The 11,483-nt window shown below is 40.0% G+C and overlaps 1 protein-coding gene across 1 annotated transcript in view; it reads right to left on the bottom strand.

Moving 5' to 3' along the window:
* Positions 1 to 9,365, bottom strand: part of LOC104276020 (storkhead-box protein 2-like) — a 14,424-nt gene extending 5,059 nt beyond the window's left edge. The window contains 2 exon segments of the mRNA XM_009872163.1: positions 2 to 1,809; positions 9,215 to 9,365. Coding sequence (XP_009870465.1) covers positions 2 to 1,809; positions 9,215 to 9,347 — 1,941 coding nt within the window. The 5' untranslated portion in view covers positions 9,348 to 9,365.
* Between the last annotated feature and the right edge of the window lie 2,118 nt (positions 9,366 to 11,483).

Below are 11,483 nucleotides of genomic sequence, written 5' to 3'. Positions count from 1 at the left end.
TGTTGTGCAGAGGTTTAAAGAGCGTATCCTTGCTAAATATTTCTTTCCTTTTATCAAGGCTGCTCGATTCAGTGCTGTGGTGTTGAACCAGTCGCCCGTTTGCGATCACCTCTGAAGTTTGGCCAGCAACCGCTGAACCACTGCTCGCGCCCTTTGGGGACTCCTCTTTGTGCACCCCTGGCTCCCTAGCAATATGTTGCGTCTGTCTTTCTGCAGGAGCCATTTTTTTGAGCCCATCTGTCCCTGTCAGCGTATCATGATCCTCTTTGTTCTTTCCCAGTGGCGACGGAGCAGTGAGCACCGTCTCACTGGATGTGTTGCACTGAAAATAGTCATCGACTGCAGATTTTGTTGTGCAGGAGTTGAGCTCGCTATAGGATGGCAAGTTCTCTGTAGGCTTGCTTTGTTCCAACAGGCTACAGGAACTGGGGGTTTCTACACTGCCGCTAGCTATTTCAGGGATGCAAGTCTCTTTGTAGCTTGCAGATGAAATCAGAGCCCTTTGATGACTGAGTGACTGAGATGGCCTTAAGGTACTATCATCAATGTAAGTTTGGCTAGTTGTTTGGTCATCTGGGCTACAGCCTTCACCTATATCTTCAGGTGTGCCTAAAGCAGCTGAACCCAGAGGTCCCTTGGAGTTATCCATGGATCTAGACCTTTCTTTAGCCTTACTGGACCGCTCATTCCTTGATCTTCTATCCTGTGTATGGCTGTGGCTCCGATGGACCTTGGAGTGAGAGCTTCCCCTGGAAGGTTCAGGGAAAGGCATTTCGGTTCTTCTTTTCGCCAGCTCACCGGACACGTCCCACTCTGGCGTCATGGGAAAGTGAGATTCAATCATGTTAGGATTGCTGTGCATTATAAAATTATCTCCCTTATGTTCGATTATAAAACAGCCTTCTCGTGGGGATCGAGTCAAGGGATCATAGAACTCATACTCTCTTTCAGCAGGTATATCCAAATGAGAGCCATCTGATGGGTCTCCTTTGGACACCCGAGTCTTGCTGTGTGACCTCGATTTCCCGTGAGACTTTCTGTGATTCCTGCTCTTTTTACTTCGCCCACTGTGGTGAGCTGAAGATCCTGCTTTGCTTCGTTGAGCTTTCTCTTCTTCAAGTTTCTTCATTAGTGCAGTGTGCCTCATGACATTTTCCACAGTCAAGTCTGGGTTAATGCGCCTGATAATCTCCATTTCTACCTCTCTAGGTATAGTGGTAGGGGTGTCCTCATCCCTTAACGGCCACTCCTCTGGAGGAAACTGGGCAGAGAAATTTGCCAACTGTTTCGTCTTGTCCTTCTTAAAACTTAATCGGAATAATTTGAGTCCAAATTTCTTAGACTGCTTTTCTACATCCTTAGGTTTTGTGAGTGTCTCTGCTTTATAAGAGAAATTGACAGTACTTTTACTTTTCTCAGTAGGTGGGACCTGACATAAGGAAGGAGGACAGTATGAGTCTTTACAGTCTTTTGCTGATTTCCTCTGTAGGGTAGATGCATGCATGCTGTGCATGTCTTCTCTGCAACAATGGCAGGAGTCGCAGTGGTTTTTGGGTAGCGTTCGGTCCCTGACGCACCCCGAGGCGGAAGGAGTTATAGTTCCTTGTTGCGGAGAGGTACATTGAGACCTGTCAGGTATCCTCTCATCCAAATGGTACCATTTACTGTTAGTTCTTATGAGGGACGGTGTTATAAAGTAAGTCTGCGGGGTTACAATGAAGTAACCATCCGGAGTTGGGTATATTTTCCTCTCCCGTACAAGCATATTCAAGGTATGTCGAAGGATTTCTGGACTGGGTGTTGGAACGCCTAGAAATGACAGTAAACACATATCACAAAGTGCATAAAACCGTGTAGGACTCTATGGCTCCGCCCTCCCCAGCAAAACGCTGTTTTTTTCCAATATACAAGCTGAAATATGCTGAACAAACAACTCCAGTAAGGCACTTGGTTAGGCATTCTCTTGTCTGTTTGTTTTTTCACTTATCTCCACTTCAGACATATCAATTATTAATTAAATAGAGAACAGGCCATTAATGGAGTGTTAAAAAAAAAAAAAAAAAAAAAAAGGAGAGAACTTCTAGTCACTTCCACTGCACAAGTGACCTTAAGCTACAAGATGGAATCACTAGAAATCAAAGGGCGTCAGGGGAAACATTTCACTTTTATTCTCCTTCCAACTAAATATTTATATCCCAATTCACCAGAACTCTTTCTTATAAAGCTCAGTCACATATAATACAATGGTTATTTGTTACTTTGGATGTCTAAGTTGTTTTTCCACAGAAGAATACTACAGAGGAAAAAAACAAAAGTATTCCTCCAAACTGCCTCTTTATCACAAACTTGATTGAACTTATATTTTAATGGGATAGCAAGTGTTTCAACTACATCACCTGCTTCCAAAAAAGACACCCTGAATGACACAGTTTGCCTTACCCAAACAGACTTTTCCACTAAGTTACAGATTTAGCTCCAAAAATGTGTTTCACAGAGTTCCCCGCCTTTTATGTGAGATGTGAGGGACACTACCTACTAATACATCATAGAATCACTCAGGTTGGAAAAGACCCTTGGGATCATCGAGTCCAACCATTAATCCTCCTCCACAAAGCTCACCCCTAAATCACCTCCCCCAACATCACATCTGGAAGACCTTTAAACACACCCAGGGATGGTGACTCAATCACCTCCCTGGGCAGCCTATTCCAACGTCTGACTACTATTTCTGTAAAAAAAAAAAGTTTTCCTAATGTCCAGTCTGAGCATACCCTGTTGCAGTTTGCAGCCAACATGCGCCACCTAAGTGCACATATCGCATACTGAGAGGGGAACAACTATTACAACTCTACATCAGTGTCACAGTAGCCACATGGTAGACTTGGCACTGCGAGCCTGGTCCTTCCCACTTCCAGTATGTCCTGCTGGGTTCAGTGGTGCCGGACTGAATCAATACTTTATTAGATAAAAAAGCAACTTAGCATGCTGTGCATAGGAATACGTTCTGTCTAGAGTAAAGGAAACAGGAGATTTAGTTCCCAAGCTAGTTTAAGAAAAGAAAAAATCTGTTTATGCTGAACAAGAAACAAAAATCCTTCAAAAATTTCAGTGGCAAAAGCTATCTTCATTCAATACATTTTCTTGAACTAAAATGCATTTTAATTTTAACTTAATGCTGGGTAATCACCTGGTTTACATTTTTAGAACTAGAGAACTTTTTTTAAAAAAGTTTGGATGGTCTATTTTAAACTAAAAAAAGTACATATTATGTACTCTGAGTCTTAGTTTTCTTTTCAACAAAAATAATTTAGAGGGAAAAAAAAGAATCAGAGGATAACTTAGGTTGGAAAGGATCTCATGAAGTCATCTGGTCAACAACCTTACCCATAGCCAGGCCAGCTTAGATTGGGTTGGTCAGGGCCCTGTAAAGTCAAACTCTGTCTGTCTTTAAGAAAAGAAATTCCATGTAACCATGCATGCAAAACCATCTCAAAGCATATGCTTTTTACAAAAATACTTCATGGAAAAATCTCAACCAGCTGTGCCTGCCTGCAGTATCCTTAGCAGCACATAGTGTCTGGTCAGCAAATCTCCCACATGTCAAAGGCTGGAGCCTGCAAGCTCACTGATCTCCTTGTGTGAGCAAACATGAAGATGACAGCAAGGGCTCTGGCACTATGACCAGTACCACGTCGTAAGATAACCAATACGAAATAGAGAAGTTGGACTAACTCCTTAACTCACCCTCTTCCTTGCTACTGGGCTGCAGGCAACATAGTAAGTATTCCCATATCTGGCTTTGAATGTGGTCTGAATTTAGACATGACCATAGTGCTCACATCCAGTAATATCTGTAACTAAAGATCTCACAATGGAAACAACGAAGTGTTAGGAGTAACACGGACGCGTGAGCGAAAGCAGTTACAACACAGAGGTGCCAGGGAGAAGTACACGGGGCAGTAGATACGTGCCATGCACAGTCCACATTGCTGCAAGACTGGGGCTGATCCAGACACAGGAAATAAAAGAAGTAAAGAAAGGGTAGAATATTAGAAGAACAAATGAGACTAGAAATTGGACAAAATATGCAAATGAAATGGAGACTCAGGAACATGCATTTTCTCCCCTTCTCATATGGGTGTCCACAATCTACATGATAATCCTAGAGAGAGTAACAGAGACCCCAAGAATTGCTGGATAAGCAAACCTGCCAGAAATAGCAACAGATGGGAAAAGCTGAAATCCAGAGAGCTGAGGAAAAAAAGGACCACCCCTCTCCAGCCCAGAGTCCTGAATCTGTCTGTACGGAAGTCAACAATATGCTGAGCTCCCTCTGAACTGAGAGGCAGTGGCAACGGCAAGATGCCCTCCACATAAGCTTTCAGCAAAGTACAGGAAAAAGAAGAGTGATTTTAATTCCTGTAACAACCAGCGGTTGTCATCTCTGCTCTTCTTTCCTGCAGCAGAGCTGCGAAGTCTGTCTGGGTAACATCACCCCTGGTGGTGTTTATATTATGCCTTGCATCACCATAAGGAGTGGTCGACCCCAAATTCAAGCTCATGCAGTTCGCCATCCTGTGCTAAAAATGCACTGCAGGGTCTGATCCCAGTCCAACTGGGATGCACTTGCTGTGCAGCAGCCAATCTCTCTTCCTGTCTCTACAGAAACAACCTGATTGATCCATTGCATTTTCCAGGAGCTTATATGTAAATACCTCAACACATCCCTACCTTTGTCTGCAATAAATTAGTTCTTCACCCTTATTTTACTTAAAGGCTTTTCTTAACATACTGTTTCAAAAACATCAGAAAAAAAGAACAACAGGAAAACTTCTCCTGGGAGTTGACAGAAAAGTTAGGAAAAGAGACTGAAATGGATCTTCTGATGTTTTACACTAATTTAGGCAAAATTGCACTGCAAATACATGGTAATAATAATAATAATAATAATAATAATAATAAGTATTTTTCACACAGTAAACTAATGACTATAACGTGATGGGTAAATTAATCTCTAAACATTGGATGCACAGTAGTTAGATTAATAAACCAAGTCCTGTGAATAGAGAATGTGCAGATAAACACACAGACACACAGAATTAGTGTGCCAGGGCAGTGAACGATGCTGCAAAGTTAATTGTGTCAGCCTCCTCCAGCATATAGCACATCCCTGTGGTTCACTAAGCGAGCAGTGATGATGGCAGATGCAGATCTCTGGAGCTCAGCTTCAGCAGCCAATGCTGGCGATGGGTTTTGTTCAGATCTCTTTCAGGTACTTACAAAAGCAGAAACAGACCCAAAATCAAATCAGGCGTCCCTGGGCAGACAGGAGCAATGACATTACTCTGGCTCCCATTGTTGCTATTTTAAATAGAGATTTCCTGGCTTTCTCAAGACTCCTCTCTTTACAACAACGTGCCCACATCATGTCTATATGTAACCTACTCCACTGCACTCGCAAGTCTCCTTACAGTCTCCCTTCCTCCACCCAATAGGAGCAAGAGGAAAAAACCCAGTAGTCTAGAGACTCTAGCATATAAAATATGGCATGACAGCAGTGGTGTTATTTAAGATTATGTAGTGGTTTAATAATTCAAAAGCAGAAACTGTCTGGACACTGAATCATCAGACATGTACATCTTCTGCATCTCAAGAGAGTCTGCTATGCCATCCACCGAGCTTCCAGACAGAAGATTATGTCTTGTTTGCTGCTTGCAAAGAACACTGACCTAGAGTGAACTCAGTTAATGTAACACACTTCTTTTAAGTGCTACATATATATTCCACATATTTAAAGAATGAAGTTATGAAGGTGAACGTCAGAGGAATTTGCCAGCTTTCAGAAAACTGTTAACTTCAAAAGCGACCTAGTCCAGTACATACATGCTTTCTATGCTGAAATTTTGAACCCCTTAAAATGATGTTAATAAGTACAGGGACAAAATCGGAGGGGAAAAAAAAAGAGAGAAAAAAGAAAAAGTCCTTACTAAATGCAGTACAGAGTAAGGCTTGATGTTTTCTTAAGTCAGGTTCATACAGATAAGGGGGTCTGACTGCCGAACACAGGAACAGAGGTTACATTCTTAGCTCCTTATACTGGATTTCAAAGATTTACATTTAATGTATGGGATTTAAACTATGGTCAATAAATTATAAACCAGGGCTGTACAAACATCTCATTGTTTAATTCTAAGTTAGAATAGTGGGAGCACATGCAGCAGCAGCCCTCTTGCTTTTTAAAAAATCTGACAAATAACAAAAGCCACAAATAAGACATGCATTATCATTACAAACTTTTTCAATAAAATAAATTCATGAAAAATACATCTGAAGTAGTATTTAAATGGTGTTAAATCTGCTAAAATGATTTTCTCCTGAGCTGATGCTAAGGCTTAACAAGGGATAAAAGAAATACTCTGATTGGCTCATGAAATACTAGTTAAGGATGTGGAGTGGTTGCTATGTGATGTTATAAATAATTAGCATACCTTATTTCAGATAGAGCCATGGCCCAGATTTATGCCTGCACAATGGCTCAGCAAACTAGAGGGCTAGACTGCAAGTGTAAGATCCTGCACTGAGGAAAGAGGTTTATTATTCTTAGGCAGTTTGAGAATAGCATCTGGAGTCTTAGGAAATTTATACATGCCGCGAAACACAGTGAAGCATCTGTTCATTAAAACACAAACAACACAGGCAGACAAGTGCTGCTACAGGGTGAGATACAGAGAGGTTGTGTGACAGTGACAGATACAACTACACTGGTAATGCTCTCCTCTCTCTCAGAGCATCAGCACTTGATTAAGAAAAATAAACTATCTGAATATGGGAGGACAAGTGGTATTTTAAAGTAGCCACAGTGAATACAAGGGCTCAAAAAGCCACGGCTGATCTATGAGAGTTTGGGAAGACAAATGAAAAATAGCAGTCAGCACAAGAAGAGGTTCTGTTTATTGGAAAAGACAAAATTTTTGGATAATGGATACTCCTCATACATTGAGAGACCATGTATGTTTGCTATGTTAATCACATCATGACTGGGAGAAAAAGGCATTTTTCTAGATGCAAAAAACATTGGACAAAAGGTGGATTTTTTTTTTCTTTGCATTGTGGGAAGTGAGGTAGGAAAAACAAGGTTCTCATTTTAATCTCAGACTTGAGAAATGCACATGTTCATGGACAACGGAAAAAAGAGGCAGCAAGAGACTACGTGCTAACTTGCCTCAGGCTTCTTCTGAGCAGCATCTACAAAATAATCCAGCCTGTTGAATTATTTTTTTATGTATGGTTCTGTGTAGCAAGAACAGCACAACACACCAAATCAACTGATAATCAAGCTCCTAGGAAACCCAAGGGATGGCACCAATAAATTGCTTCCTTCATGCAATAATGTTTACATAAAAATATCAACAGCATAATTGGAAAAATACTTGCAATCTATGGAACTCTTCTAGTTCATAACTATAGAGAAAACAGGACTTAAAAAAACCATCCAGATAGATTCAACTGGAATTATAACTGTGAACTACACCTTTTTTGCATTCTATCCCCTACAACTTTTGCCACTATTTTCAAAATCAGCCAAGTTTACTGAAAAAATCCCATGCTGACAAACAACACAACAAACTGGGACAGAAAGCTAGTATTTACAAAACATACTTGAAGCAACTTTTCCCAAAGTGCAATTAATTAATATCAGACATAATTGTTTATTCCAAATACAGCTCTCAATCCAGAATTTTATTTTTAAAATCTCAGAAATTAACACCAGTTATAGCAAAAGCCATGTGACCTTCAAAGCTTTAAGTAATTCTAGCTCCGAAATGTAAGCAAAAAAAATTCAAGACATCAAAACACGGCTATGGTTAGGCTTCTAGATGAGGCAAATGCATCCGTAGTTTTCCTACTGGAGCACTTTTAATTAGCTGCTTTTTATAGCTGTAAAAGAGGTACAATAGAGAGTTTCTCAACTAGTTTAGAGGACTGTAAACTCAGGCACAGAATAGTTAAACATCTTGCCCAGGATCATACAGAGCACAAATGAAAAAGTTGTGCTCTCTTGACCAATAAATCTCTGCCGAATGCTTTTACACCACACTTTTCAAGGGCTACAAGATGCACTTCGCATGATTCACCAACTTCAGATACAGACTGCCAGTAGGGAAGCATGTTCAAGAGTATATTCTTAATATAGGTCTCCTTTTTTGACGTTATAATACTTTTAATCCAAGACATTTTCATTTTACCATTTAATAAATACTATCAAATGCTGACAAGAGTATCTTCTAAACAGCACATCAGCATTTAGGAACACAGCAAGTGTATCTATGTCTCTTCAAACCTTTTCATCGTGGAGAGAGTTGCCAAATTAAAAAAAAAACCAAAAGATTTTAAAAGAAAGGGCAGTGCAGAAGCAAAAGCCAGAATTGTATCCAAGAAGGCTCTGAAAACTCCTGGAAACCAGGCCAACAACTTCCTTTCAGTTTAAATATAATCTCTCCCTGAGGCAGGCACATCATCGCCATCAGACTTTATTACTTGCATCAGGCCACACCAGTTTTGAGAACCTGTCCTAAGTGGAGAAAGACACACAGTATGTGGGAAACATGCTCTTTAAGAGAGAACACTCTCCACAGAGATCTCCATGAGCTTGTCTCTGTGGAGACTGGACAACACCACTTCAACTAGTTGAATGATGTCAGAGCTATCAGGAATTACCTTACAACTGGCTTGAAAGCCACAAGGTTGAATAAGCCTGTAACTACTAAAGAAGTCCTAAACTCTTTATGATAAAGCAGGTTATTTTTGTGAGAAAAATCTCAAGAAAAGATTATGATACCAGTCTGAAAAAAAGAAACAAGCCAATGCAGTTTGCTGTTTAGAGCCTCAAATAATTTTTAATATTTACATAAAGTCAGGAATTAACCTTGCAAAATGAATCTCACATGAATGGCTCTGTCGAAGAGAACTCATTTCCCTGTATGTTTAAGAATAAAGAAAAGGTTATAATACTGGAACCTGAAAGCCTACTTTTGGGTAGCACCTCAGGAGTAATCAATATTGCCACCCAGAACAGTGAAGAAACCTATAAAACACTGAAATTCCCCTCTTTGAAGGAAGTCAAAAAGATAAGCAACTTTTTGGTTAGGGAGATCCTTTAACTGCTCTTTTACAGACATGTGCCCATCTGATCAATGACTTTTTGTCCAGTTACCTGGGAAACAGGTTGTTAGATGCTCCATTAGTGCTTCTTGTGTGACTTGCTTTCGGGCAGAATTCATTGCTGAGATGGCCAGGCAAAGGATTTCCCCAAGTGGAATAAACTGTGACTGACTGATGGGAGACATGCTGATGGGTGATACATCACCTGTAAAAAGACAACAGAGGTGCAATGAAGCGTTTTGCTTAAAAGTCTGCTCATAGAACAAGGATGTAGAGCTACAGTCAGAGAAGTGTTCAGCTCTGCAGTCTTTGTACTGAGCTGGAGATAAAACTCTTACAGTGGAGAACCATCCAACTCTTTATTTCAAAACTTAGACATTGTGAACTTTGGAAAATGGGAGATAGACACTATGTAGACATAGTTTCTTAAAGGATGCAATAGACAGATTCAGAAAAATGCAATGAATTAACACTTTCACTTGCAAAATCTCTTGCTCAAACATAACTAGGTAATGGCACAAACAAAACAGTTCCATGTATTTCTCTGGACATAGGAGATTTCACTCCCCTCTCAAAGGCTAGCAGTATAGATAACCCACCATTTCCACCTGACAGAATATTTTTTCTTAACAGTAACAAACACTAGAAAATTGTTGCTAAGTTTATTAATGACATTTTCAATGACATAGCACAAGACATTCTTGAGGCACAAAAGCATCAAACACCTTAAGACTGATAGCCTGAATACTCTTCTGGATCTACATATCAAATGTCTATGTATGAACTATGCATTTTTCACAAGAGAAATTTTAATGGTTCCAAGATGGCCTGAAAATTAACTTTGCTATAATTTTTCTCATGTTGTCTTTAAAAATAATTCATTAACATATACTTAAAAGATTGACAAAACTTCAAAATTAAAGTTGTAAGAAAAGTTATAATTTGACAATACTAGCATGACTACATAGATACATGTACATTTTGACAAAGTTTATATAAATAGAGAAACACTTTTAGATTCTCCTCTATACCCCTTAGTGAAGTAGTACCAGTTCCCCAATGACCTCAGAGGAAAGCAGTAAGCTGAAGTATTTCCTTTGTCAGTGGAAAAGGAATAATAAAGACTAATAGACAGAACAAGAAATGCTTGACTATGAATCCTATCCTTTTCTGTCCACAGGTCAGTCAATAGCCAGGGATGGCTTTGAAACCTCAGGAAAACCACCTTATGTCTGCTGTCACAGAGCAATCACCTTGTGATTAAATCAGGAATCAAATTACTGGAAATTAATAAAAATTCATACTTTCCTCCACAATTTAAAGGATCTAATATTTGCCCTATTAATTCTATATTTTTATTAGGTCTACTGAATAGGAACAACAGTTTCTAAATCTGATTATCGAAATATATTTAAACTTGCATTATACTCAGCACTTCAGAGAAAAAAAAGAATGGTGGAAGTAGCAAATAGTGTAACTGCTTCTATGTGAGACTTACGAGCAGTATTTTTCAATACACAAGCTGTACAATGTGTTGTACAACAGTTATACACATTACCCAAGACACAACAATTATTTAAAACATATACTTGTGCTATGCTGTCTCTTGATGTCATCTCCTTAATCAGGCCTCATCAGATCAATGCCACAATCCCAACACAGCAGCATTCCACCACAATGCCCTCCAACTTCTTCCTCATTCTTATCTGACCACAGAATGAGGACCTTTAAATACAACATTTTCTGGATGTTTTAAATTGATATGTAACTGAAAAGTTGCTGCCACGTGCTTTACAGACAATGGCAATCAAGAAGATTGTGGGCAGCTTACAGGGAAATGTGAGAGATAACGCTTTCACATGACTTGGGAGCAAACATCATTGGTCTCCTCATCATTTGTGAATGGATAAAGAATATCACAGTTAATATATTACTGTTTACTAATCATTGTCCCTGCTGTCAGCTTAAACCTGTTCATAGAGGAATCTTTGTTATCAGCCAGACATGTAAGATCACCAACTATGATCAGCAGTCAGCACTAGTAGGGGATGATTAGTTTCACGTCAGTGTTTCCCGAGATCCAACCTAAACTTCCCCTGATGCAGTTTCAGGCCGTGCCCTCTTGTTCTGTCACTAGTTGCCCAGGAGAAGAGCCTGACACCCACCTGACTGCAACCTTCCTTCAGGTAGTTGTAGAGGGTGATGAGGTTCCCCCTGAGCCTCCTCTTCTCCAGGCTAAACACCCCCAGCTCCCTCAGCCTCTCTTCACAGGACTTTCCCTCCAGTCCCTTCCCCAGCCTCGCTGCTCTCCTCTGGACCCG

Source organism: Apaloderma vittatum, unplaced genomic scaffold, assembly GCF_000703405.1.
Source record: "Apaloderma vittatum isolate BGI_N311 unplaced genomic scaffold, ASM70340v1 scaffold17916, whole genome shotgun sequence".
Lineage (NCBI taxonomy): Eukaryota > Metazoa > Chordata > Aves > Trogoniformes > Trogonidae > Apaloderma > Apaloderma vittatum.
The sequence above is the reverse complement of the archived record's forward strand: the minus strand, read 5'-3'. Positions and strand labels throughout refer to the sequence as shown.